The following is a 26,160-nucleotide window of genomic DNA, read 5'->3' as shown; positions in this document are numbered from 1 at the left end:
ACTGAGATGTACAATTAGCGTGTATTTATATTATTTATATCGCTCTGAATGTATGTATCTATCAATAGAAAGGATATCATGTGTGTTTGGTGTTTGTGTTCTAGTATCAACCTCTCAACAAACCATCCAACTGCTTCTGCATCTTCTCTAACTCTTCATCATTCGCCTGCTCGCTTTCGTTTTCAATCTCCTTTGAGTTTGATTAGTATTGTGAATCTTCCAGCATAGGAAAACACTTACAGGCAATGGCTTATCAGTTACTGAGCCGACTTGTGAGAGTTTTCCACCGGTGATCTCAGTCAAAACCTTATCGACTTCTTCATCCGCCTCCTCTTCGACGCCATCCTCATCATTAGCTTCCATAGTATCCTGCAGCATCTCATCCATAATACCTGCCTGAATAATGTTAGCCAAGTAACAGGTAATATATCTACGCACCTTCATCATTTCCTCAGACATCTGGCTCATTGTGCTGGATAATTGTGGTAGCTTAATGAGATTTGAGGACAGTTTCATGACTTCTGTGCTCTTTTGAAGGCTGCCAGTAACTTTAATCGTCGAAAGCTGCGACGATAGCTGCATGGATATCGAATTAAGTTGTACTTTGCTTGAGAGAAGGCGCTCTTTCTGCTTATTAGATCTAACTATCTCGACTGCTAATATACGACATGATTTTGTGTCATTCCGTTTAGCAACCTGCTTAAGAGATGATTTGGTACGAGAAATGGCTTGATCGAGCTGGCGAATTTCGCGATCAAGTCCACGCTGCTCTCTTCGGAGATTTGACTGCCATTTACGCACTCTCTCTTCAGGTGAAAGTCCGAAAATGAAAGTGTTTATCGATTTGAGCATGATCGTTGGCGATAAGGGGCAGTGTGGGGTGATTTTGGATTGGAGAAAGGGTCTATTTGATGGCATAACTGGAATTGTTTATCCAATTACTCATTTTGAATCCATTTTACACGCTTTATACGCGTTATTACCCTCTCAATCCAATACCACCAGCAATATGAGTAAAAGCGCGATAAGAGTGAGATTTTGGTAGCTAAAATACTTGACACCAACGAATTACCTACACAGCAATGGAATCGCCTAATTCGTTTCACCGCTAAAGAAGACGGTCGTATTTACATCGGCGAGCCACTACTCTCAAATATCGATGGTGGGTTTTTAGCAGTTAAATTTTCACCCACCAATATCACTCCATATCAATTCAGTTGGCACAGAATCTCACATCCAGGCAGAAACTCTCGATACACGATCCGCTCTCACCGCCACCCGACACACAGGCGAAGTTAAGACAGTCTCACAACTGTTATCACCAATAGCTTCAAATGAGGTTGTGACATCACGCTTTCTCGGCCTGAGTAGGTAGCCAATCCTCATCACTTTTCATTCATAACTATATTTCAGATTATAGAGACCATGCGGTGTGTATGACATACTGGCGACCATTCCACTAAATCCGCATACAGGAAGAGTGTGGTATGCAGCTCCCTAAAGCCCCAATCTTATTCTACAAACCCTCAACGGCGCTGAGTGGTCCAAATGACGTTATCCCTATTCCACGCGTCTCGCAGCCGTCTTCCAAGTTCAAAGTGGACTACGAAGCCGAGTTTGTTGCGGTGATTGGCACACCAGCTAAGAATGTCACTGTTGGTGACGCTCTCAATCATGTGCTAGGTTACAGTCTGGGAAATGATGTTAGTGTACGCAGACACCAGGGCGCTACTAGTCAATGGGGATTCAGTAAGTCCTTTGACGGGAGTGCTCCATGGGGTCCATGTCTCGTTAGTGCACAAAGCATAGATGCAGATAATGTGCACCTAGGTGCGAGAGTTAATGGTAATGTGTTACAAAATGGCTCAACTAGGTACGTTTACAGTGAATGTATCAACATATCAAACTCACTAGCATTCCCTTAGCAAGCAAATTTTCTCCCTCGCTGAGACAATTGCATTCCTCTCTCAGGGCACCACCCTCGAGCCCGGCTCGCTCCTTTGGACAGGCACCCCGGCAGGTGTTGGCTTCTCACGCACACCACCTATCACGCTCAACGAGGACGACACAGTCGACATATTTTCCAACACGCTACGGGCTACGCTAACCAATTCGATTAAAAACGATTAAAAGGATAATAATACATATGATAATTTACAAATACTCGGGAGATTGTTCGTATATATGTGTTCGTGAAGGCGTCGGTCTCTTCTGTGCTGATGAACCGACTACCAATTTGAGCAAATCGTCTAGTTGAGGTTTGGGTAGATGTGAATGTCCGCAGCCATTATCATTATGAGTAAACTGCTGTTGAGCACTAGATATAGCGGCAGACTGAAAGAATTTTCTCTTCTGTCGCTGTAGGTTTTGTGTACGATTACGGCCATTAAGTCTATTTGATCTGTTCTTGTAAGCAGACTGATAGTCATCCTCCTCCATTTCAGGCTCTTCATACACCTGATTAATCTGATTAGCGGCTTTGGAGATCTTTTCATCTAATTCGTCGTCCGAATGATCACTGTAAGTCCATGGATCTGAAGGTACCTCACGCATCTGGACTGATGGTGCAAAGGGAAGGTGATTGAGATGATCGAAAACTTTTTGCTGTATGTCGTCAAGGTATTCCCGAGTATTGTGGTTCTCCATATTAGTTTCTGGAACTTCAAGTTTATAACGTGGGCCGTAATAGTCGAGATAATCGTTGAAGGGCAAATCTTCTTCTAATTGTTTGTCTACTAGCAAACCAGTTTCGTAAGTCCACGTCCTGCTCACATTCCTAACAGCATAACCACCACCACCGAGTACTATCATTGGAAGGTCAAACTTCTTAACAAAGTCGACACATTCAGCGTGACCTTTCATACTAAGATTGAAGACACCTAATTTATCGCCAGCTAAAGAATCAGCACCACATTGCAAGACAACAGCACCAGGTCTGTAATATTCCATAATACGTTGAATGGTGGGTTTGAAAACGGACTGATAAGAGTCATCGTCTATGCCGTCCCTTAGAGGGAAGTTGATGGAGTAATTTTTACCGTTATGAATACCAGTATCATCAGTTGATCCGGTGCCAGGGAAGTAGTCAGGGTATTTGTGGAAAGAGCAAGTGAGTACGCGATCAGTTGTATAAAAAGCTTCTTCAACGCCATCACCGTGGTGGATATCGATGTCAATGTAGAGAACGCGTTGATGATAGCGAAGGAGTTCAATGATAGAGAGGACGATATCATTAACGTAGCAGAAACCCGAAGCTTCTCTCTTCTTAGCGTGATGAAGACCACCTGCCCAATTGACAGCGATGTCAGATTCACCGGAAGTGAGTCTATTTGCGGCGGCTTTAAAGGGAAATAAGCTTAGAAAGAGGATATAAGAGTAAATAAGCACTAACCAATGCTACCGCCTGCAGAAATCGAGCAAAATTCGAACAAACCTTCAAAAGAAGGGCAATCTTCACCTGCGAGGACTAAAAAGAGTGAACAGGAGTATAATAGGGGCGTATAGACCAACAGATTTCATGATTCCTAGTTAAATCTGTTGCAGTCTCTGGAGTGACATGATGAAGGAAGTCAATGTACTCGTCGGTGTGGAATCGAGTCATTTCTTCAGGAGATGCGCGCGGAGGTTTTAATAAAGACATTTTACTATCTAAATTGTAATTCAAGATGAGATTATGTACCATTCTCATCCTATGAGGTTTCATTGGGTGACCAAAACCGTAAGAGTAGTTGCCGACGTCGGCTGTGAGGGGATTAGAATGTATCGTAAAGCCCAGATTATTAAACCCACGATCGTAAAAGTAAGCAACTTTAGAATTCAATTTTCTTTCTTTATCTGCCATGGGTGAATTGAACTGAGCTCCTTGAACCGCAACAACACCCAACAAATGGAATTTAAATTACCGAAATTATCTTCAAATGAAAACTTTGGTCCTCCAGTTAACAATAAATCCAACAGATTCAATGAAATTCCTTTCTCCCCGTACTCAAAATTTGATAAAATAACTCAAATCGCTGATTTTAACTTGGATTTGAAGGATGATCAATCAAAGCAGTCTAATAAGCAATTGAAACCTTTACAGAAATCTATATATGGCTCTGGTTCTGCCACCGCTTTCGGTTACATTCATGGCGAAGACGAGGCGTCTTTCAGCTTGGTTGATAACAAAACCTCTGCAAAGAGAACTGTCGCTTTGGGTAAACGTCAACAATCTCGTACTCAACCTTCTAGACCTACTCCTACCCGTACAAACACTAACCAACGCCAACAACAACAACAACAAACTCAACAAAAGCAACAACCACGCACTCACAGAAAGATGGGCTGGAAAGACTGGGATAAACCGAACAGAATACGTGACGCATCCGTTCAAGTTGAACCTGAATGGCAAAATATCGCTGAAATTGACTTCCCTAGGCTCAACAAACTCAATTTGGATGTCAATGAAGGTGAAGATGTTGAATCTTTCGGTCAATTATATCCTTATGATAGATCTTTCGATAGAATCAATACTAAAAATGAGAAACCTCTCGAAATTAAAGACCGTACACGCTACAATCCCTCTACTTCTGTCGACCCCGTCATAAAGAAACTCGCTCAACAAGATAAAGCTCAAGTTTTCGCAACTGATTGCGTCTTGTCTGTACTCATGACTTCTGCTAGATCTGTTTATCCATGGGATTTGGTCGTTGTGCGCAAGGGTAACCAAATCTTCCTCGACAAACGTGAAGGTGGTCCTTTCGATTTCGCTTCTGTCAACGAAAACGCAGCTGACCCCCCAATGGAAAATGATAAGGAGACGCTCAACACCCCCGCCAGTCTCTCTTTCGAAGCTACCTATGTTAACCACAATTACACAACTCAAGTAACCAATGAGGAAGGCAAACCAAAGCCTGTCGGCGAATCTAATCCCTTCCACTCCGGTGATGAGCCTGATCCACTTGCTAAGAATGTTTACAAGTACAGAAAATTCAATCTCGCTATCGACGATTCTGAAAAGATGGACTTGATAGTTAGGACAGAGCTAGATGCGTACGTTCCTAATCTCAAGAAGAAGGATCCAACTCCAACTCCACAAATTACCATTCGCGCTCTCAACGAATTTGATCACAAAGCTCAAGGCTCAGGTGGTGCACTCGACTGGAGAACTAAGCTCGACTCACAACGAGGTGCTGTTGTCGCTACTGAGCTCAAAAATAACTCTGCCAAGCTCGCTAGATGGGCTGTTCAATCTATTCTCGCTGGCGCTGACCAGATGAAGTTCGGTTTCATCAGCAGAGCTAACCCTAGAGATGAATCGAAGCATGTCATCGTAGGTGTGCAGTCTTATAAGCCAAAGGATTTGGCATCACAACTCCATATTACACTCAGCAATGGTTTCGGCATCGTTCGCACTATTGTTGATCTCGTCAAGAACCAGCCTGAAGGTAAATACATTCTCATCAAGGATCCAAACAGAGTGAGTAGCAGCTTGAGACGGATGACCGTTTTTTTTTTTTTTAACAACACATAGTCCATCATTCGCCTTTACTCTGTCCCAGCTGACTTTGGCGAAACTGACCAAGATGCTCAAGAGAAGCAAGGCGATTTTAATGCCAATTAAAACACATAATTAAACGTATTAGTTAAATGCATCAAATTAGTTAGTTAACAGACTCCTTAGTGTAGATAGGTGTGCTCAAGTGAAGAAAAAAAGTGTGGGTAATTATGTGCAACTTACGTTATTCTCCACCCATCGCCTTTTCTACGCTTATCAAGACCGCCAAACTCTTCTTTGATGACAAGCCACTAGGATTAAGTTAGTAAAGTTGTTGAACAGCTAAAGACGCCTACGCACCAAACCAGTACATGAAAGGATATCTTTGAGGTCTTCTGGAGACAGGTTGATGTTGGTATTTGGTAATTGTACACTTGGGAGCGGAAATGGTACTTTTAGCTGTCCCACTATCCTTGGATGATGAGGTGCCGGGTGGATAGTACCTAAATGAACCCTCTCAAAGTGTTTGGACAGCGCGTAGAATTTCCACGGCGTCTCATCGTCCTCTCTATCTATATCGGTGTCAATTGTTGAATTAGGTTTCGAATTAGGCTTTGAATTTGGTCTCGATGACTGAGAATGACTAATGGATGATCTTCTCGAATTGTCACCGGAAGTTGGGGTACTGTCGGTCTTTTTCTGCCACAAAAACCGTAGGGCATCATCCTCTATGATTTCATCATTGCCTTTCATGACGCGTTTGACATTCCATGTGTACTCCTCTTGATTCGGAGTTTTATCCAAAGCGCTACCCTTGTCTTTAGTTAACTTGAACAAGTTATCGAGGGAGAACTTTTTGGTAGAAGTAGTAGACAAAGTGTCATCAAGGACGCCCTCAGTTTCCAAATTAATGAGATTTTGAATATCGAGACCGCGTTTAGTGAACCTAGCGATACGGGCGTCAGTGCCTGCATCAGTGATGGCAGTAGTGAGAACGTTGTGGTATTGTAGATTGTACAATGGGATTAATTTTCTGCCACCGGAAGTTATCTGTGAGGTTGTGCTGTGAAGGCTTAGATTTGAGACCTGACCAAGGGAATGGTCCGAGTGTATGGAAGATGATCTAGATAGATCGCCATCGGATGCAGTTGACTGTCGATTAGACTTTGGAGTAACGAGCTGTATTTGGAGGTTCATTGGGTTGTTGGATATGTGTGGAGGTGGTCTGACAATCACAAGAAGTTCAGGAGCGTATTTCTTCCTTCTAGTTTTATTGGGTGATGCACTATCAGCAACATCATTCTCGCCTTTGTCGCCACGGCTGCCGCTCTTAACGGAACTTGGTGCATGATTCTGGGATAGTGAGTGACTGGATCTGTCCTCATTCTCCCCAGGTCCCGTTATTGGCGCATTTACGAGTGATTGCGAGATATCTTTCAAGTTCTTTATAAAGTCCATCGCTTTATTTATATCTCGACGTTCGTGCGAAAAGCCAAGCGAGTCTCTTCATATTCAGCTAATTATATCATCATACGATATTTATACAAAATTTATATTTTCAATTCTAGCGGTGTATTTGACGCAATTGAGTTATTAACATGGTGTATATCTTCTTCCTTGTCTTCGCGTGCCATACTACGCGTCACTCTGCGCTTGTCTGACTTGTTCTGCTTCTTCTGCGCCTTTTTTTCTCTTCTGTTGGTTTTTTTCACCGTCTGATCCCCCTTATCCTCCCCACTACTCTCTTCCAGCTCTCGCTTCGGTGACTTTGACGCCTTGTCGGTCTCAATCTCGGCGGCCTTACTTGACCGGTCGCCGAGGTGATCAATAGTCACTTCTCTGTACTCAAGTATGTACTCCACGGCATTTTCCCAGTTATTATCAAAGTCTGCGAGTATTTCCACTATACGCTCTTCCTGTGCTATAGCTTGTAGATCAGCGGGGATACATCGCATTACTTGATTCATGACATCTTGATTTTGGTCATTATGGTAATTAGAGACATTTTCAGTCACTCCTATTTGCTATATACAATTTCAGCGCATCCAAATAAAGGGAAATCCTAAACCCACCTCTTGTACCATAGGAGGACCTTTATGAGGACCTTTCTTGTTCCTCACGGATGAGTAATGCTCCCAATTGTGATAGGCTACGTAGAGATTAGGCGGTAATGTGTTATCTGCAGTTACGACATAAATTAAATTGGGTTGTATAACCTTAATTGAGTGTCTTGTTATATTAGCTAGCGCAGAAAGCTCTAAATGGCCACCATATGTTGTTGGGTCCCGCATATTATCCACGTGTTGACTATACGTTTGATCATCCTCAATGAAACCTGCGTACAAATCCTCGTTCTCTTCAAGGTAATTACAAGTGCTATTTCTCAGCTCCAAGTGAAATTTGTTGTCGCCGTACATTTGATCAGAAATGGCGTGGAACATACAGCTACCATCTGTCGGGGTATCAACAGTGTACAAGCCCATACTGTCAACTTGAGTCTTAAGATCGCGCTCGTAATCCTTGGTATCATCAATGACGTTATTCGTTCTTCTACCAGACTTGCGTGCGTTGCGTGGGTTACCCATGAATGTTGAAGAAAGAAGTTTATCAATCAATTACAAGTCAAAATCATCTTCATCGTCAATAACTTGCTTCCTGTTAAACTGCACGATTCTTTAACGCTGCTTAAAATCGCTAAATTCTCACTTACCGTTATTTTGGATGCAGAGGCTGATGGCACAACAGAAGAAACTTGATCGAGTAGCCCAACGAGCTGCTGCTCAGTCACTTGCGATCTAATCTGTCCTGATTTTGCCATTTTAATCAGCATATCCTTTATTCTCTCGCTGTGTTCTGGTTTTACAAGTGCGATTCTCGATACTTGTAGGCCTTGTGAGGTAATTTAATAATTATTACGTAGATACTCACATCTTTCCCTTCTATTTACGCGCTTCTTTAGCCAAATTGTAAACTCATACATCCACTCACGCTTGCGGTTCAAGAATCCTTGCCAAATCCATGTGCTTGGCTTCATCATTGGCGGATGCTGCCTCTGGATCTTTTCCACCAGAGCCTCCACCACCTTGCTGCTTGAGCTGCTGGAGCCTCGACTGTCTAATAGCTTCTAGCTCTTGATCACCCATCACCGTACTTTACAAGAGAATGGACATCGATAAGAAGGCGCGTCTATTGTTTTTCTAGTAATTTAATCTAACACCGCTTATTAGAATCTTGTCGGACCGCGCCTTATTAGAACTTTCGTCAGGACCTCTCAGCCGTACGACGCATACTCTTTTGATAAAGGTGTACCGCCGAAGGACGAATATGATGTGAGTTTGGTGTACTTGAGGCTGACATTATTAACTCATATCATTCAGATATTGGCTACGTTAGTCACTCAAAACTCAAAAGAAGACACCTCTTACACTCACAAAACAGCCGCGATACCACCATCAGAGAGCTCATTCTTCTTCTTCAGCACTCTCTACCAGAGCACCAACGCAATCCTCGAGCAATATACGGTCTCGTAAGCTTCCTTTTATCACAAATCAAACATCGCTGACAATGCACTTACAGAGGTGTATTTACGTCGATATGAAATCCATGTTTCATAGAGAAAGGGATTTAGGCCGTTTCAGTCTCTGTGTGAAGAACTATAGCGACAAATATGACGACGCCGATACACTCGAAGATGCACGCATCTTCCCAGGTGATTATCTCTCTGTACACCTCCATTTGCCAGGTCAAGCTCAACGCAGACCGCCTCCTCCGCCTAATAGCGGATCTTTAACTGCTGGTCACAGTGGTGGTTATGGTGGACAATCTATGTGGGTGTCAAACCAAATACCAGCTTTTCTGACTTTATTCTTAGGCGTAGACCTTTAGATAATGGTTGGGCGAGTAGAAGGTAGCGTTGGATGTGTCTTACTACTCACTGCATGCCTTTTCACGCGCACCCTTTAACTCTTCACGCTTTCTAACTTATATGTATATCAATCTTACTTTGAATAATGTAATTGACATTTAAAGCATTGTTAAATTTAATAAGTACGTCTGTTTCATCACTCGACAATCTGACGAGTAGTTTCTTTCTAACCGAGAATGGCATGCTCAATGACGTGTTTGTCATAGCACTGTAATTACTGCTAACGCGAGCAATATTAACATCATTACGAAGCTATTGATTTCGCGAATTATTCGAAAGCAGGGATGTTGTAAATATCGCAGTGATGTGCTCTGTACTACTTCAGCGAAATGTGGCATGTTTCAGGAAGTGTGATTTGGTATCTAAAAATATTTATTCCCAATAAAAGTCCTTCTGCAATTCTAACGCAGCCTCAATCACCTTCACACCCCGATGTTTTGATATCTCTGAATGCACCTGGTCGAGACAAACTCCTGATTTCGGAGTTGGACTGAACCCCACTTTTCTTTGAATTAATTGCAGTGAATAATTGTGCAATGACTCAAAATTTCCAAGCCTTTTTCTTGCTGCCAACATTAAGTCCTGTGGATGCTGAGTTTCCGAAAAAAAAAAAAAAGGAAATCGCGTTTAAAGGACGGAATATATATAATATTTGAGCGGTTCCAGCCTCTTAAAGTCAGATTCGACCTTATTACATCGAGTTAGCGCGTCAGTTACTCCATAACTATCCTGTAGCGTGCTTTAGAGCGATTTCGGGTCATTGCTTCCGATCAGCGTGCAGGGCACCCATTAGGAACTCCAGAGATCTAAATATGGTAAAATCATATTCGCTCCATCCAGAGCTATCATCAAAGCTTTTTTATTTGGAGATCATCAAAAGTCGTAAAACACCGTCTGAGATGAGATTGGTGGTAGTCGAGAAATTCAACTCGGTGGTTATTGAGCGCAGGGTTAAATTGAGGATGTTTATAGAATGTTGAAGATGCTAAGAAAATGGCGGTATTGTTAAATTGCTCAAATAGTCAGTATATGGTATTTCTGCGTTTGTCTCCTCACTAAGTTAGCCATTTGCGTGGTGAAATGAGTACAATTATGTCTCCCAGCTAATAAATACTTTTTAGAGCCGCTTAAAGTAATAACTTCTTCATGATATGCGGGTGTGAGATAGAATATACAAACCAAGTCGTATCCGAGATCCATCACAATTGATATTGGTTATCAGACTATTCATTTTAACAGTACAGCAGAAATAAATCATATTAGCATCATAGTCGTTAAGAATTGTAGTAAGTAAAACTTCTCATTTTCAAACCGATCAAAGCTCTTGTTTGGCAGAGTGGGAAGCCTTAGCGACCAAGGAAGATGCAGATGACGCAGCGCTTGCAGCGGAGGAAGACGCCGCGTCAGCCGATTTACCAAGCACCTCCGCCTTTTCCTGTGCGCGTTCAGCGAGTGACTGAGCCGTGCCAGTGAGGTATGCATAAAAGTGATCGATAGAATGCAAACCGAAATCAACATAAGACATGATAGTGCCCTTGAGAGATTCACCATAGCCCTGTGTTGCTGAGTAGCGCTTTCTCACCTCACTGATAAGTTCAGTGCGTGTCTTGTTGGCTGCGTTCATGTCTGGAGAGTGTGCTCTCAACCATCCACGCAATCTGGCATCAGTCCATGCAATGTATGGTGAAGCAGCTTGCGTTAACTTGTCGTACTTTTTGTGGGCCAACTTTTCCAAATCTTCACGCTTAATTTGTACATCTGACTTGATGAGGTTGTGCTCGATAGCCCATTGACGGAGGTCGCTTGTGTGCCAAGAAGATATGACAGTGTTACGGGATGTAGTAAAGTACTTGTCGATGAGATCGAGAAGTTCTTGGCGTGTTTTCTGTTCTCTTGACATGAGGTAGCCATTGTCGATTAGCCAGCTGCGAATTTGGTTGTCAGACCAGCTGTTGTAGACATAGCTCTTTGCGTCATAGTAGTTGTCCTGTATAGGGTTAGCTGGCGAACCACTTTTGACATCCCAACAAACCTTCATCAAGTTGAGTAATTCGTCACGAGTCTGAGCCGTCTTGGACTTGATGACGCCATTGTTCTGAAGCCAGTGTCTCTGCTTGAGTGATTAGTGGGTGCTTTTTTATGCATGATGAAACTCACGATGTAATTGTCTGACCAAGCAGCGTATACAGGGTCTGTGGCAGCAGCGTAGTAATGACGCATACTTTTAAGCAGATCATCGCGTTTAACTTGAACATTAGTTCGAATAACACCCTTTCTCTCGAGGAAAGAGCGCAAGTCGTTGTCATTCCAAGTGGAGTAAATGAAGTCTTTGGAGTCATTGAGCTCGTTAAGAACGTAATCTTGAACGAAATGAATATGATCCTTAGCGTATTCCTTGCTTGAATCGTAAGCGGACGCGGCATGGGCAGTTGCTTGAGCGGATGCAGAGGAGGCAGAGGAGCGAACTTCAGTGACTCTGTGTGATATAAGCTATTGAGTGAATGACTATATAAATACGCACAATTGCTTCACTAACACGCGCAATTCTTCTACATTTGAGCTTGGAGCAACGACGCCATTTTCGAGGAGGTATTGGCGTATTTTAGACTCATCCCAACTGTGAAATTGTGTGAGCTGTGTGTTGGCTACAATATCCACGCCCACCTATCAATCGTCTCGTCTTTCAAGTCATTAAGAAGACGTTGCTGATGGTTTGCTATAGTATCCCAGCTCTTGTGCACGGATCTAAGCAAATCATCCTTATTTGCGTTATCAGGGAAACTAATTTTGTTTTCCTTGAGCCAGCCTTGAAGTTGATCAGCATTCCAATCCTTTTAATCTAATTAGCCTTGGGAATACGCGTGAGAAGGCTGCATACCTTAAGGCTGTGTGGCTTGCTATCGAACCAATTGGCTTCTACGGCAGCTGTGCTAAGTGCCAAAGAAATCACCACTGCGTTGGTCTTCATTATTGATCGTGATGGTTTTGAATCAACCCCACTAAAGACGTCATCAATGATTAAATTGTTTATTTTATATTTTACAATTCACTCAGCTAGCGCTATTTCATTAAGACGCTCTGCTTCCTCTTCCTCTAATCCTTCAATGATTTGCTCACGGCGATGTCTTTCCATGTCCATTTCCTTATATCTTGATTGAAGTTCAGCTTCACGCTGTTGCATAAACGAGACCTCCTTTTCGAGTCTATTCACACGAATTGGTGCAGCTTCACGCTCATTCAGTGCCAGTTGACCAAATGCCTCTCTTTCAATAGATCCAATCTCATTCGCATTGAAAGCGTCAAGTAATCTCTTCGATAACACATCCTTACGTGCAATATATCCACCCAATTTCACCCCAAGCTTCTTTTCCTGCTTTGCTGTCTTAATCGCGTCATTCGTTAATCTTTCCTTGATACTGTTGAATCTGGCTTCATAATATTTGACCTTCTCAACCTCACTGAGCTCATTTACACTGACAACTGCCTTCTTAGATGATGAGTAAGCGAATTCACCTGCTGGTATAGCATCAAGTTGTCCTTCAATCGATACTAAAAGACTGCGTTTGACTGCATCAGCGTTGGCACCAGGTACACCCATCCTTGCTGCAAGCTCAGTATTCACAGCCGCTTTAGCGGCTTCAACAGCTTCATCTGGAAGCTGAGTGATTTCATCAATATCTTTGGCAGGTGTAGATCCAGGGAGTGGGTAATACACTGCATCGTGAACTACCAACCTGAGATATTCATTCTCTATCATCTCATCTACTGTCTTTTCATTGAGCGTTAGCGAGCCAAGAAGCTGGGCAGCATCCACATTAATTGGACGCGGTAGACTGAGTTTGATTGCGGATGAACGTCGAGATGCTATTTTGCGCTCTTCTTCAACAATAGCAGCTGCAATACGTGCATCACGCTCTGCTGCATCCTCTTTACGCGATATAGCAACACTATCACCATCCTCGTTCACCTCATCTTCAGGCATTTCAATTTCGAAGTTGTTTTGAGGTGTGGGTAGACTCTTAAAACCCATCTTCAGCCTAGCACGTTCAGACTTTTCGCTGAATTTACGCTCAGCGGGTGTTTCGAATGCTTCAGAGATACCATCTGTGCGATTGATTGAGAGTGTATCGCGCATAGGTGTTTTGAGTGGTGTAGCTCCTGGACCAACTTGACTAGGCGTGGCTAGAGGGTTGGGAGTGAAGTTTGGTGCGTGTCGTGGAGTGGCCGAATCATAACCTGTACCACCTTTCTGCTCATGGATCGGTGTATTCTCCTCACCAAGTAAAGGTGTTTGACTTGCTGTCATGTTTCTCAAATTGCGTGCTTCACTCATCACATTATCCTCGCCTTGTTCAGTACGAGGAGTGCGCAGATTTTGTACAGGACCAAGAGCGTCGTAGTCACTGAGTAAACCTTGAGTAGAGCCTTGACCATCCTCAACAAGCTCACGAGCACTTTCACCTGCTTGACCAAGTTTGACGATATCTTCAAGTTCCTTTTCACCCACTTGAGGAGTTGGTAGGTCTAATTTACGACGAGCAGATATTTTGTCAGCTTCTTTGAGTTTGGCAATTTGAGCTTCACGAGCAGCTTGAAATTTATCATTAGATTCTTTATTAGAAGTTTTCTGCTTCTTGCGACGATCATCATCACCTTTATCTGATTTGCGTTTACCTTCAGCTTCCATTCTTGATTTACCGATGGAGGAATCGTAAGTCTTTGCGCGTTCTTCACCAACATCATAGAAACCAATAGCAGGCTGTTTCTCGAAAGGAATATCCGCGTTGTAATCAACGCCCTTTTTCTTCTCACGTATCCTTGAAATGACACCTGCAGCTTTCAATTCACGACGCTTTTGAAGAACAGCTAAACGACGAGCTTCCTCAAGTTGACGTTCACGTGCTTTACGTTTAGCTTTCTTACCTTGAGTGTTTGCAAGTCTAGCGCGAGCTTCACTAAGCATTTCCTTCTCATCTTCATCCATATCGATAGGATCAGGTTTTGCGGGTTTGGATTCTGGGTCAGTGTCTAATTCACCAGGTTTTAGTTTACGCATGTCATCACTTGGACCAGCTTCATCGCCAGGGCCAGATAAACCAAGATCAACGTTCTCTTGGCGTTCAGCTTCGTCGAGGAGTTGTTGATAGCGTTCGAGACATTGAGTGGCAGTTCTACCAACGATAGGAGCAATAGTACGCCATTGAGTGGGCATTAACTTGGCCAAGTGGAGTAACTTCTCATCCTCGAGTTTTGACCACTCAGTCTTCTTTATTGAAGGATCTAACCACTCATACCAACGAGCTTTACATTGCTTTGGTGTTTTACGAACTAAGAGAGACGATATTCTAGCCCACTGATTCTTACCATACTTGGATATAGCAGCCTTTAATATTTCATCCTCGCTGTGGGCGTTGATGGGTTAGATGGAATTACTTCAAAGGGATTTAAACACCCACGTATTCTTCCAAACACCACCTTTTACCTGGATTTATTATTAAAATTTAAATTCATTTGAATAATTCAAGCAACTCACGATTATTCTCATTGACCTGGCTGTTTGATTGGAACCATCAAATGAATTCAAACTCAAACAAAAAGTCGGATGCTTTCGATGGTCTTTTAGACTTTAATGGAAATTCTGATAAAACTTTATTCGATTTAGACGGTCAGAGAAGGCAGCAACAGCAGGGAAACCAGTTGCTAAAGGACCAGCCGCAGCAACAACCACAGCACAACCAACAGACACACGATATTAATTGGAATGGTTTGGATTTCTTGGGTGGCACTAGTACTAGTACTGGCACTAGTAGCAACACCACCACCACCACCACTAATAACAACCTCTCAAACAACCTCCTCGGTGACGATACCCTTGTCGATGGCTTTAATGACTTTAGCGTCCTTGATTCCTCTAAGTCTCTTTCAATCAACTCCCCTTCCAATAATCCTGACGATTTCGATATCCTCGGTGATCTCGCTAAGCCTGTACACAGTCACCCACCTGAGACACACTCTTTACCAAAAAAATCCTCATCTCCACCCCCTCACCTTATCGGTCAGCTCGTTGAGATGGGTTTTAGCGCTTTAGATGCCAATCACGCTCTTAAAAGCGCAAATTTTGATGTCTCAGCTGCAGCTACCATCCTTATTAGTCACTCTAATGCTAATCAACAAATTGATACACCACAAGAACCTCCTGATACCCACAAACCCAAATCTCAACCACCTAAACAAACCCAACACTCCCCTCAATTACCTCAATCTGACCAACTACTTCAACAAGCTTCCACGATCGGTAACGATCTCTTCTCTAAAGCTTCTTCTTACTGGTCTGTTGGGAAGAACATGGCTCAAAAAGCTTTAGAAGATCAACGTTTGCGCGTAAATCAGCAACAATCTGATCAAGATCGTTTAAGAAAAGCCAATGAGAAGCGGGAGTATGAAGAACGAAAAAGACGTTGGGAGGAAGGAGAGTCTAGTGGTTTCAAAGATGATGATATACCTGTACAACAGAGTTCATTTCTACCAACCAAGATGCAACAATCTCAGCAGCCCGAGCAACGTGAGCAGAGTTCTCAGCAACCGTCTAGACAGTCTTCACAACAATCTTCTGGCAGTCTACTCGATGCATTTAAACCCAAGTCCTATGTATCTCCAGCGAGACATGCCGTTCGCAGTCGCACAGGTACGCCCGTAGCAGCAGAACCAAGAACACCGACAAAACCACCGATAACATCACCTAAACCAAAAAAATCACGTGTGAATCCTCCTGTATCACAAGCAGCATTGGATCAATCAGCTGCTTTGCGCATTCAAGGGAATGAAGCATTCAAGTTAGGATCATATGCTCAAGCTGTTGAGTTGTATGAGCAAGCAGCGTCGGTTATACCTCCCAACCACATACGCTGTGCTGTAATCAATACTAATCTTGCCGCTACGCACGTGAAGAATGGTGATGGTGATGGTGGAGTTAAAGCTGCGTCAAGTGCAATTTCGATCGTAAATCAAGATTATGAACCTAGTGATGGTGTTAATGTGTTAGAAACAGTCGCCAAAGCATACAGATCTCGTGCATCTAGTTATGAAATGAACGAAAAACATACAGATGCACAAGATGATTATGAAAAGCTGATAAGCATATCAACTAAACTTGCAAGTATACAGAATCAAGCCATAGAAGGGCTTAGACGGGTTAAAGAAGCTCAACAGCCGAAGAAAAGGATGAATACACCCACCAACACCAACACCAAAAACAACACAATCAAAGCAGCTGGTGAAAAGGCCGCAAAAGCAGCACTTGAGCGTTCAAAAGCTGCATCGTTACAGGAAGCAGCGGAGGATTCAGAAAGGCATGCACTGAAAGATGGAGTTGATGCACAACTACTACAATGGAAAGCGGGTAAAGTGGATAACATACGTGCACTGCTATCATCAGTAGATACAATACTCTGGCCAGAACTCGGACTGAAGAAGTTTGGTATGCATGAGTTGGTTAGTGATGCATCTGTGAAAAAGGTTTACATGCGTACGGTGTCTAAAGTGCATCCAGACAAGGTGGGTTGAGGGTTATTGAAACGAATACAGCTAATATACTCAGATAAACACCAAAACTAGTTCATTGGAACAGCGAATGATAGCACAAGGAGTGTTCGCAACACTAAATGAAGCATACAACAAGCATCGATAAAGTAATGTACATACAAAGAATGATTAGATGTTGTGTTGAGAGATGAAAGAATCAATTTCGCTGATTTGAGAGCGTTCTTGTTGGTTGCGCGACGAGTGAGGGGTGTATTGGGAGACTTCCAAACGCGGAAGTTGAGATAGTTGGGGAATGTGAGGGAGGGAAAAGGTGTGTGAGTTGTGTATATTATTTGGGATTGTGGATTTCAGGGTGTGCTTGATTAGGTCATCGATGATAGACCGCGTTTTAGAATCGTTGATGTCTAAATTATCAACAAGAGTATTATAGGCATGTTTATTACCCTTATTATGCCTAGTAATAGTATATTTACTAATAAAAGTTAAATCCCTATTACGCTACTAGAAGACGCGACTTACATGATAGAATTGAGCTTTGCGTCTAGAATATCATCGAGAGATTTCATAGAACTTGAGGCTTATAAATTTCAAGTTCAACTAATTTTTATAAGCAACTCACCGTCGGCCCATTTTCTAACGTAACCGTCGTGTTGGTAGTATGGGACGGAAGAAGAGTGGAAATGAATTGCCTGAACAGGTTACGCTGTTTGATGATAAGAATTGCTTCAAGTTGCTATTAGAGGATACGGACTTAGATGATTGCTTACACAAGATCAATAAAAAGCTTGAATTGAGGGGTTTATTTGATATTTCACTCGTCCTCACTAGAAATGGAAAAGATATTCAACAAATTCGTAATGGTTAGTTCTGGCTTCTATTTACTTGATAATCCACTCACCCTTAACTTAGAAGACGATTTCAACGCGGCAAAGAATAATTCAAGGGGCTTTCAAAAGTTTAAATGTAGATTTGAGTTGAGTTTGAAACACCCTCAAACTCCAATTCAATCCACTTCAAACGCTGCGACGACGGCGACGACTGCAACAACAGCAAAGAAACATCTATCCACTAATCCTTCCTTCTCCTTACTTTCCTCTGACCCCACTTCCCCTATCACAAAGCAAGGAAGACGCATCGCACAACCAAGATCTGCAATCATGTCTAAATCCACAGACTCACATCCACCCATTGAAGATTACTTTGCTCTTTTTGTCAAGGAGACTATTCAAGAGTACTTTTCCCTTCAATCTCATCAAAATTCCTATCAAAATAACTTGAAATCCATCTCAGACATTCCTCAACTCAGTGCTATGCGCTCTACAATTATCTATAACAGCGACGATAGCGATGATAAAGGTAAGAGACAAGTCACCACTCCTTCTGACGTCGATCAGTTACAATCTTCACCTCCTAAGATATACTCTAACAGCCAGCCACCAACTCTAGAAGGCTTAAATGAGCAATCTGATGAAGAAACTCAAACTGATCAAGATGCTTTCAAGCAATTTGATGCAGGTTACAGTTCTCCTATTGAACAATTTGATCAGGACCATGAATCTCTACCTCCCTCCCAAATTCCTCCATCTGCTCAGCCACATCCCTCAAACCAAGTTGATGATTCAAGTGAACAGCAAGAGCAGTATGAAAATTCTGAGAAGCAATCTAACGAGGATGAGGATCACCCTGTAGATAAGTCACAACAACCAACTGAAACACCACATAAACAAGAAAATTCTCATCAAGAGCATGGGATGGAACAAGACACTAAACAAGAGTCCCAAACACAACCACAGTCACAACCACAGTCACAGCCACAGTCACAGCCACAGCCGTTACTACAACCACAGCAACAACAACAACAACCTCAACCAAATTCAGAAGAAGTGGCAAGAGAAGAACCTTCTGAAATACAGCTATCCTTACCATCCACTCAAACGACTAAGCCAACTTTCTCACAATCACCGCAATCATCTCCCTTTAAACACCCATCGTTACCACACGAGAGGCAAGTTCAAGACGAAGAGCTCGACCTATCTAAGCTATTCGGTAGCTCAACCCAAGTACCCAAACAACCTCGTCGCAGTATCCAAGCAGTACTTGGTGACGAAAAGGACGATGAAGCAACAGAAAAGTTGATTGATGGTGCAAAAGACGATGACGAAGTAATGACCGACTATGAGAGTGATGACACCCAAGACCGCGAAAGAGAGAAGACAAAGTTGAATAAATCAACAAATGCAAATAAACGTGGCTCGTCTGAAGAGAACAATGACAATTTTGACGATATCTATCAAGATGAAGATGAAGGCCAAGGTGAAGGTGAAGTTAACGAGGATAATCAACGGGAGCAGCAACAAGAGATGACAAGAAATGCACCTCCGGTTGTACACTCTACATCTAATCTCGAACCAGTTCCAGCAGGATCTCCAACTGCGTCTGAGAGAGCCGTCTCTGCACAGGTAAATTCATCTATGACTGCCAATCAGAGTTTTGGTGGTGATTTAAATATGCTTCAAGGTGCCAGAGGTGGAAGGAGAAGCGATGTGTCGATGGCTCAGCTTGGAACACAGCCTGAGGGAACTTTCCTTGGAGATGAAGTGCATAATACTAATGCTGCTACGCGGAATGAGATGCAGGCTGAACGGAGTGAAGCTCACACCGAGCCTCACCCACCTACTCATACAGAATCACCACAGAAGAGTCCAAAAAAGGAGAATACAAAGGTGCATGAAGGGGAGCGAGAAAAGGAGAATGTAGAAGAATCGCCACAGTCACATCAACAATCACAGACACAGGATTATACACAAATTCAAGCTGCGAGTGATAATTTTGTGCGTATTTTGGCTGCGCAGACGAAGACGCTAATGAATACTCAGATGAATGCCCCCATGCAGGCACCCGAGCAATCTCAGGATACGGTTATACCCGACAGTCAGCCAGCAACACAAGAGGAGAATCGACCATCGCTCAAAAGAACGCGTGAGGAGAATACATCCGACGAGGACGCCGAAGCCCATGAACAAAAGACAAAGCGACAACGCATGGAAACTAAGAATAACGGTATACAAATCCCAAGTAATAATCGCCCGCGTCATTCAGAAGGAGGCATCATAGAACCACCGCGCAAAATAGCAATGCCACCACGTCTGTCGATAAACTTTGATGATCTTGTGAAAAAGTCATCGAAGAAGCCTCAATCAGGTGGTAGATCGAGTAGCTCATTCCTGCCACTCTCGGAGATTGTCAAGGATAAGACGAGGTATGCGATAGAATCACCAATGGCCTCTCCGAGAGCATCGCCTGCTTTAGAGGGACGACCTCGACCAACAGTACAACGCGTTAGAACATCAGACCCCGACGAACCGTCGTCGTCATCGAGCGAGAGTGAAAAGTCAGAAAGCTCTGATGAGGAGGAAGCCAAGAAACCACGTCGTAGGAGTGTAATGCCAGCGCCAGTGAGTAAGATAGCGAGGATGAATGAATCTGTTAGGAGGGCGAGCGGGAGTGCCATACCGGCTGAGAGAAGAGCCGGGGCTAGCAACGTTGCGCCTACTCGCGTAACCAGATCCAAAGTAAAAGCAGGAGGTTTAGCAGATATGTGAGGAGTGAAATGTAGAAGCTTAAATTATTGAAAATTATCATTTTGTTGCGAGACTCAAACACAAATGTCTTTGATAGTAAACAGCGATGAGCACATCTTCGAAATACGCTAATTTACCAGATATAGTGGGTGACTAGCGGATTATTAATGGATTTTTAACTGTATTAGGACACAGCGCCAGATGTTTACGAGACTGAAGAGCCAGTGCCGCATTCTTCACAAGCTGTGCGCGACGATGCTCTATACAACGCTCATTCTAACACACAGCAGCTCTCAGATGAAGATGATATCCGCGAAACTCAACAGAACGCTTCGAATGACGCTGACGCGATTGACGCCGCGAAGCTCCCAAATGCTAAAAGCACAAGCCGTAAGTTCAGGCGTCGGCGATTCAATGGCGTGAAAGGGCAAGGTGGGCTGGAATATCAGTACAAGCCACACAGGCTCACTATCAATAGACTTTTCTGGCTCAGTTGCTAGACTAGGCGTGATTGAATCCAGCGGCAGCGATGGCGATAGTGACGAGAGCGAGCAATTTAGCACTCAGCGCTGGAAGGGAATCAATACACGAGACCGTCTCCATCTCATCAATGCTGAGATTGCAGATATCGAACGCGGCGTGAGCGGTGGTGACCAGGATGACGATATCGATGGAATATTAAAGCAGTTGATGGAGTACAGAACTCGTATTAGTAGCATTGGCAATAGACGTGCACCTCCACTTCAATTGCGCGAGAATGTGCCTCAGGATCGGGAGGGACGTGAGCACGCAGAAGAGACTAGTGAAGAGCACCCTAAACAGCCTGAAGAACGATCTAAGCAACCTAAAGATTTCTCTGAAGACACACGTTTGCTTACTCTTGATGAAAGACTGCGCGCACTCGAAAAGAGCGTCGGGACTGACACAGTTGGTGTGTCTACAGATGTGAGTAGAAATTAAATACATTATGACGCTCACAAACCCAACCTAGGCAGGTGATACGTTCCCTTCCCCGCTTGTGACAACAATTAGCAGGCTAGAGCAGCAAATGTCGTTGCTGACCCAACCTCGCCATCTCGACGCTATTTCTCGTCGTCTCAAACTGCTCAACACGGAGATGGAGAAAATGCATGAAGCGAGACGGCACAAAGATGATTCAGACACTATACCAAACATCAAGATGGACGATGGCCAAGGCGAGAAAATAGACAGACTATTCGATTCACTCAAGCGCATTGAGCCACTTATACCACTCACTCCACATCTGCTCGACAGACTAAGAACATTACAAGGGGTCCATAGACGCAGTGCGGATGTCGTGGGCGAGATTGACGATTTCAAGGCAAGACTGCTATCGACGTCATCTAATGTCAAGACACTTAGTGAGGTTACTAGCACGCTCGAGGCTAGTCTTAAAGAAAATGACGAGATAACAAAGCGCAACATTGATGCTGTGATGGAAAGGATGAATGATATACAGAAGCGGTTTGCTAAGCTGGAAGCAAAGTGATATCTAAAGCTTTCTTTATTTTAATGCATTGCTATACGATTATATCAGTTATTAGAATCCAAATGCTGACATGTCGAATTGATCAACATGCTGCGAAGACTGCTTAGGCTGGGATGCAACGATGTTAGTTTTGGGTTGTGCGGGCGTTAGAGTCGAGTTGTTTGTATGCGATTGTGGAGCTGTGTTTGTGTTTCTTTCCAAATTATCCAATCTTTCCTTCACACCGCCAAACTTCCACTCAGATAAGAGTTTAACAGCGAGTACATGACATCCATCTCTAGCAAGCTGATTAGCGCACCTCATCGCCACTTTGCCTTCACCCTCAATGAAAGCTTTAGGGATGGCGCTGTTGTTATATAGTCCGACTAGCGCGAAATCCAAATCGCAAGGATCGCCGAGCACTGTATTAGCAAAGAAATCATCTCTCAAGGCACTCTTCATATCAAGCAAGCATTTTGATGCCAGCACTTTACGGTCCAGTTTGATTAGTGCAGCGACAACCAAAGCCGTATCACCATGTCGAACAGCCCAAAGTGCCATATCTTTCAAGACAGCGTTAAAGAGTGTATTATCACCACTTGACCTTGCAACACACAATGCCAACTCGTAGTCTGTGCAGTGCTTGATGAGAATTTTCGTAGCATCAGCGTGTTTATGAGCGAGGACAAAAAACGCAGCAGCGTAATCTATATGCTATGTAAGATGACGTATGTATACCTATAAAGCACGACCCACCATAACGACGTTTAGACAGCAGAACGTAAGCGTTTTTGGTAGCAGCCACCCTGTTTACTTGGGCCTGCTCACCATCGCCGTTGAAATCTCTACTGAGAAATCGCACAACATTTTCACGCTCTTTATGTCCATAAGCGTATTTCCATAGAGTTAGTACCGATGATTTCTTCTTGAGGGCGAAATACACAACTGAGACAGCATAGCGGCTAGGATCGATGGTGTCTTCCGTCGTAGTAGACATCTTCTTAGCAATAATCTCCATTTTACTTTGATAATGTTGGTCTGGAAGCCATATGCTAGGGTATGCAAGCAGTGTGGCTGCGTCGTTCGGCAGTACGTCTGAGATGAGCTGCTCGTTCTGTGACAGAAGCGCGAACAATGCGATGTGAGAGTTGAGTCGATTAGCAAGAGAGGCATAGTATACCGCTTTCCATGCATACTCGTCGGCTTTCGTGCAGTTATCTGATGCTAATTGTATGCTCCTGATGATATTGCTGAGGGAATCATAAGCGCTACTGCCGATGAATCCCTTGACAGTGGAAAGAGCGTTTATAAACTGCTCGTCTATGACAGGGTATCTGCTATCTTCATCATCTTCCTCGCAATCCTCTTCATCAGCTAATACAAACGCATTGACAAGTTTGCTCATATCGTGGTGCACGATTGCACGTCTTAATCTGCGCAAAGCCCCCCTGAGCATCTCAGTGTATCCTAGATCTACACACCTAGCCATAAAACCAGGATACCATTCCTGGACTGGGCCCGCAACAAGAGCGACGACCTCATAAAGTGAAAGCTGTCGGAGAGGCTTTTCAGACGCTCCAATAAATCCGTCCAAGTAAGGAGAGAGAGAAGTGGACAGAAGGTGCAACACCGACTGGATGTGTATGTTGGCGTTAGTGACGAGCGCAACAGTACCATTATGGAGGAAAGTAGCAGCGGTAATAGCTGTTGATTCATAAGCTGGCAGAGTCAGACGCGTAAGCTCGATCCAGCGTGTCGATACATCATGCGTAGACACCCAAATCCGAACCAAATTGGATTCGTTAACTAGCAGGAGCACGCCACCTTCGTAGTCGGCAAGGCTGAGAAATTCCATATTTAGGGTCAGGCTTGGTGCATACTCGTGCTCGAGGATATTGTGATAGTTGTATATCCTCACTTTGCCATTTGCTGCTACGGCAGTGTGGCGAGAGTGTGAACATGACGCAAGAAGGTCTGAATTTGTAAATTCTTCAATGCGTAATGTTGTGTCTGACGTGTGAGTTCTTAACTTATCTTCTATCTTCACAAAGATCACCCTACCATCCTCATTCACCGCTAAAAGGAGGGGATGGATATCATAAGTAACGGCTGACTTGGGGCGCGAACGTGACTTATACGAAGGAATATTAGCTTTGGTGAGGTACTTAGTGGATACAGTTGCTGAATGTAGTATTGGTGACAGAGTCTCGCGGTGAACGACGTCACAGCTGCTCAACGCAAGCCATGTCACTATCATGGATGTATCATTATGCTCTACTACGTGTAGGTGCTTGGAATTGCTTGTAAACAGCACAGTCGATGCCTTAAATGGAAGTGACCTGACTAAACTACCATCTTTGTGCACCTCTACTCTATCTTGAAATGCAATTGCGAATACTTTGGCTATGTGAGTGAAGCGTAAAATGCCAATGCAAAAGTGACACACCATTGTGAACGTGTATAGATGCGTACACATCTTGCAGACCATCAAGCGAAGCCACACTATTTAAGATTCCGAGTTTATGCATGGCATTTGAGGGAGTGTCTACGACATGCCAATGAATAAGTTTTCCGTCTTGATGAGAGTAAGTCGAGAGTGTTTGACCGAGTGGATCAGTGGTGATGAAGCGGATAGCGTATGTGTGCTGAGCGTGATCAGCGTTGCGTAACCAGTGAATGGGTGGATGAAGGTTAGTATCAGGGACAGGATCAAAGATAGAAGCCGGGTTGAGCACGCCCACCAGCAAACCTCTATTGGCATCCCTGAGAGCTATGATATAGATGGGAGAATGAGAGCTACTGCAGGTGAGGCGTATATCAGTAATATCGTTGGGAATATACTCGTTCAACTTGAGTTGTACGATGGGCGAGGAGCGAATGTAATTACAAGTAGAGTGAGAAGTATCGTTGATAGCGTTGATGGACAAGTTGTAGCCGTCTGAGGAAAAGTTTAGAATGAGATCGCGCGAGAACTGGCTGATTTGAGAGACGCTCTCGTAGCGCCTAGTCGCGATGAGTGAGGAGAGCGGGCTGTTTTGATGGAAGAGGTAGTTGGAGTCAGATAGAGCGCGCCTGAGGAGGAGATCAGTGGTGGAGGGACCGAGCCAGAAAGAGCGCAATAGGCAAGGAGAGACGTAGATAGTCCATGGGTCGAATTTGGTGGGAGAAGATCGTATGTACGCGTACAAGTCGTTGTCAGAAGTTTCGACGATGAGGAGGGAGTTGTCACGCCATTGGAGAGAGCGTATTGGGGAAAGGTGGGGAAGCGATTGGAACGGGGAAAGCGAGGGCGTGCGCTGGAGGAGGACAGTGGAGGAGCCCAAGTGAGACATTGCCAGATAACAAGAATCAGGCGACAAGGAAGGAATGTGGGGGTTGGTTGAGGGCGCGGTGGAAGACAGAATGAAGTTTTGGTACACGGAGACAGAAGATGGCGTCATGAGGATTGTGTATGCGTGATTGTGAGTGAAGTGAAGAATGTCCGAAGCATGTAAAGTGGCAGCAATAGTGAGACAATCGCTATCAAGGAAATCAAAGACATCGATCCTGTCTGCAAATTGAATAAACAACTTATCCGCGTAAACCAGCAAATCTCTGGCCCCGGAACCGATCCATTTGAAATTTAGTAGAATAAAGTTGAAATTGAAAAATAATAAGTAATCATTATAAATAAATATAAAATAGTTATTTTTGAATCTTATTTTTAATTCCAACGCGAGCAGTTGGTCGGTGTTGTCCATTGAGGTGTAATTGGTGCAATCCACTCGATTACGACGTACACGACGCAAATGCTGAGTAGGTTGGGTGCGTATGGCTAGACGGTGTGTCCTAACCACTCGCAGACGTAAAGGACTTTGCATACAACGCCGACGACGATAGGTATCGAGGTGTACATGGCTCTACACTCAACTGCATAAAATGTATGCTCTACGACTTTGAGCCGGAGAACGATTCGGAGCTGGGCGTCAAGCACGGCGAACTTGTTTTCATCGTCTCAGAGTTCACCGAAGGTTGGGTGGTTGCACGCAGGTTCAAATATTTCAGCAAAGAGAGCTACGAGTTGGAGAGCGTTGAAGGCATAATACCCTTCACTTATATTGATTGGGAATGGAGCATTTAATCATTTACACATTGCACATTCCAGTCT

General features: G+C 43.7%; 14 protein-coding genes across 14 annotated transcripts; 7 read left to right on the top strand and 7 right to left on the bottom strand.

The window, feature by feature from the left end:
• Positions 1-106: 106 nt before the first annotated feature.
• Positions 107-852, bottom strand: J056_002352 (Charged multivesicular body protein 3; the record flags this gene model as incomplete). Its single annotated transcript, XM_009271617.1, has 3 exons — positions 107-190; positions 241-396; positions 439-852. The coding sequence occupies 3 exons, from the start codon at positions 850-852 to the stop codon at positions 107-109; spliced, it is 654 nt and encodes a 217-aa protein (XP_009269892.1).
• A 157-nt stretch (positions 853-1,009) lies between these two features.
• J056_002351 (Fumarylacetoacetate hydrolase domain-containing protein 2-like protein) lies at positions 1,010-2,130 on the top strand (the record flags this gene model as incomplete). The annotated part of the gene is made up of 6 exons (XM_009271616.1): positions 1,010-1,030; positions 1,081-1,162; positions 1,218-1,367; positions 1,414-1,430; positions 1,476-1,873; positions 1,926-2,130. The coding sequence occupies 6 exons, from the start codon at positions 1,010-1,012 to the stop codon at positions 2,128-2,130; spliced, it is 873 nt and encodes a 290-aa protein (XP_009269891.1).
• Positions 2,131-2,154: 24 nt separating this feature from the next.
• J056_002350 (Histone deacetylase clr6) lies at positions 2,155-3,841 on the bottom strand (the record flags this gene model as incomplete). The annotated part of the gene is made up of 4 exons (XM_009271615.1): positions 2,155-3,338; positions 3,392-3,466; positions 3,511-3,741; positions 3,790-3,841. The coding sequence occupies 4 exons, from the start codon at positions 3,839-3,841 to the stop codon at positions 2,155-2,157; spliced, it is 1,542 nt and encodes a 513-aa protein (XP_009269890.1).
• A 45-nt stretch (positions 3,842-3,886) lies between these two features.
• Positions 3,887-5,602, top strand: J056_002349 (Eukaryotic translation initiation factor 3 subunit D; the record flags this gene model as incomplete). The annotated part of the gene is made up of 2 exons (XM_009271614.1): positions 3,887-5,458; positions 5,513-5,602. The coding sequence occupies 2 exons, from the start codon at positions 3,887-3,889 to the stop codon at positions 5,600-5,602; spliced, it is 1,662 nt and encodes a 553-aa protein (XP_009269889.1).
• Positions 5,603-5,715: 113 nt separating this feature from the next.
• J056_002348 (uncharacterized protein) lies at positions 5,716-6,934 on the bottom strand (the record flags this gene model as incomplete). Its single annotated transcript, XM_009271613.1, has 2 exons — positions 5,716-5,787; positions 5,837-6,934. 2 exons carry the CDS (start codon positions 6,932-6,934, stop codon positions 5,716-5,718), a joined length of 1,170 nt encoding a protein of 389 aa, XP_009269888.1.
• Positions 6,935-7,026: 92 nt separating this feature from the next.
• On the bottom strand, positions 7,027-8,061 carry J056_002347 (OTU domain-containing protein 3; the record flags this gene model as incomplete). Its single annotated transcript, XM_009271612.1, has 2 exons — positions 7,027-7,500; positions 7,549-8,061. 2 exons carry the CDS (start codon positions 8,059-8,061, stop codon positions 7,027-7,029), a joined length of 987 nt encoding a protein of 328 aa, XP_009269887.1.
• Positions 8,062-8,091: 30 nt separating this feature from the next.
• On the bottom strand, positions 8,092-8,619 carry J056_002346 (uncharacterized protein; the record flags this gene model as incomplete). Its single annotated transcript, XM_009271611.1, has 4 exons — positions 8,092-8,139; positions 8,187-8,356; positions 8,405-8,415; positions 8,465-8,619. The coding sequence occupies 4 exons, from the start codon at positions 8,617-8,619 to the stop codon at positions 8,092-8,094; spliced, it is 384 nt and encodes a 127-aa protein (XP_009269886.1).
• A 181-nt stretch (positions 8,620-8,800) lies between these two features.
• Positions 8,801-9,387, top strand: J056_002345 (uncharacterized protein; the record flags this gene model as incomplete). The annotated part of the gene is made up of 5 exons (XM_009271610.1): positions 8,801-8,805; positions 8,854-8,864; positions 8,915-8,997; positions 9,053-9,303; positions 9,348-9,387. The coding sequence occupies 5 exons, from the start codon at positions 8,801-8,803 to the stop codon at positions 9,385-9,387; spliced, it is 390 nt and encodes a 129-aa protein (XP_009269885.1).
• A 1,329-nt stretch (positions 9,388-10,716) lies between these two features.
• Positions 10,717-14,946, bottom strand: J056_002344 (Pre-mRNA-splicing factor CEF1; the record flags this gene model as incomplete). Its single annotated transcript, XM_009271609.1, has 9 exons — positions 10,717-11,388; positions 11,434-11,511; positions 11,559-11,877; positions 11,923-12,018; positions 12,066-12,232; positions 12,280-12,400; positions 12,452-14,803; positions 14,858-14,883; positions 14,935-14,946. The coding sequence occupies 9 exons, from the start codon at positions 14,944-14,946 to the stop codon at positions 10,717-10,719; spliced, it is 3,843 nt and encodes a 1,280-aa protein (XP_009269884.1).
• A 29-nt stretch (positions 14,947-14,975) lies between these two features.
• On the top strand, positions 14,976-17,088 carry J056_002343 (UBA domain-containing protein 7; the record flags this gene model as incomplete). Its single annotated transcript, XM_009271608.1, has 2 exons — positions 14,976-16,955; positions 16,999-17,088. The coding sequence occupies 2 exons, from the start codon at positions 14,976-14,978 to the stop codon at positions 17,086-17,088; spliced, it is 2,070 nt and encodes a 689-aa protein (XP_009269883.1).
• Positions 17,089-17,601: 513 nt separating this feature from the next.
• On the top strand, positions 17,602-20,545 carry J056_002342 (uncharacterized protein; the record flags this gene model as incomplete). Its single annotated transcript, XM_009271607.1, has 3 exons — positions 17,602-17,803; positions 17,853-19,774; positions 19,820-20,545. The coding sequence occupies 3 exons, from the start codon at positions 17,602-17,604 to the stop codon at positions 20,543-20,545; spliced, it is 2,850 nt and encodes a 949-aa protein (XP_009269882.1).
• An 85-nt stretch (positions 20,546-20,630) lies between these two features.
• J056_002341 (putative dynactin subunit 2) lies at positions 20,631-22,034 on the top strand (the record flags this gene model as incomplete). Its single annotated transcript, XM_009271606.1, has 5 exons — positions 20,631-20,669; positions 20,713-20,769; positions 20,815-20,956; positions 21,003-21,469; positions 21,516-22,034. The coding sequence occupies 5 exons, from the start codon at positions 20,631-20,633 to the stop codon at positions 22,032-22,034; spliced, it is 1,224 nt and encodes a 407-aa protein (XP_009269881.1).
• A 51-nt stretch (positions 22,035-22,085) lies between these two features.
• Positions 22,086-25,453, bottom strand: J056_002340 (Regulator of V-ATPase in vacuolar membrane protein 1; the record flags this gene model as incomplete). The annotated part of the gene is made up of 3 exons (XM_009271605.1): positions 22,086-22,720; positions 22,770-24,410; positions 24,460-25,453. The coding sequence occupies 3 exons, from the start codon at positions 25,451-25,453 to the stop codon at positions 22,086-22,088; spliced, it is 3,270 nt and encodes a 1,089-aa protein (XP_009269880.1).
• A 348-nt stretch (positions 25,454-25,801) lies between these two features.
• Positions 25,802-26,133, top strand: J056_002339 (uncharacterized protein; the record flags this gene model as incomplete). The annotated part of the gene is made up of 2 exons (XM_009271604.1): positions 25,802-25,808; positions 25,856-26,133. 2 exons carry the CDS (start codon positions 25,802-25,804, stop codon positions 26,131-26,133), a joined length of 285 nt encoding a protein of 94 aa, XP_009269879.1.
• Positions 26,134-26,160: the final 27 nt, after the last annotated feature.

This window comes from Wallemia ichthyophaga (genome assembly GCF_000400465.1).
Source record: "Wallemia ichthyophaga EXF-994 unplaced genomic scaffold scaffold20, whole genome shotgun sequence".
NCBI classification, from domain to species: domain Eukaryota; kingdom Fungi; phylum Basidiomycota; class Wallemiomycetes; order Wallemiales; family Wallemiaceae; genus Wallemia; species Wallemia ichthyophaga.
This window is presented reverse-complemented; position numbering and strand designations above follow the sequence as displayed.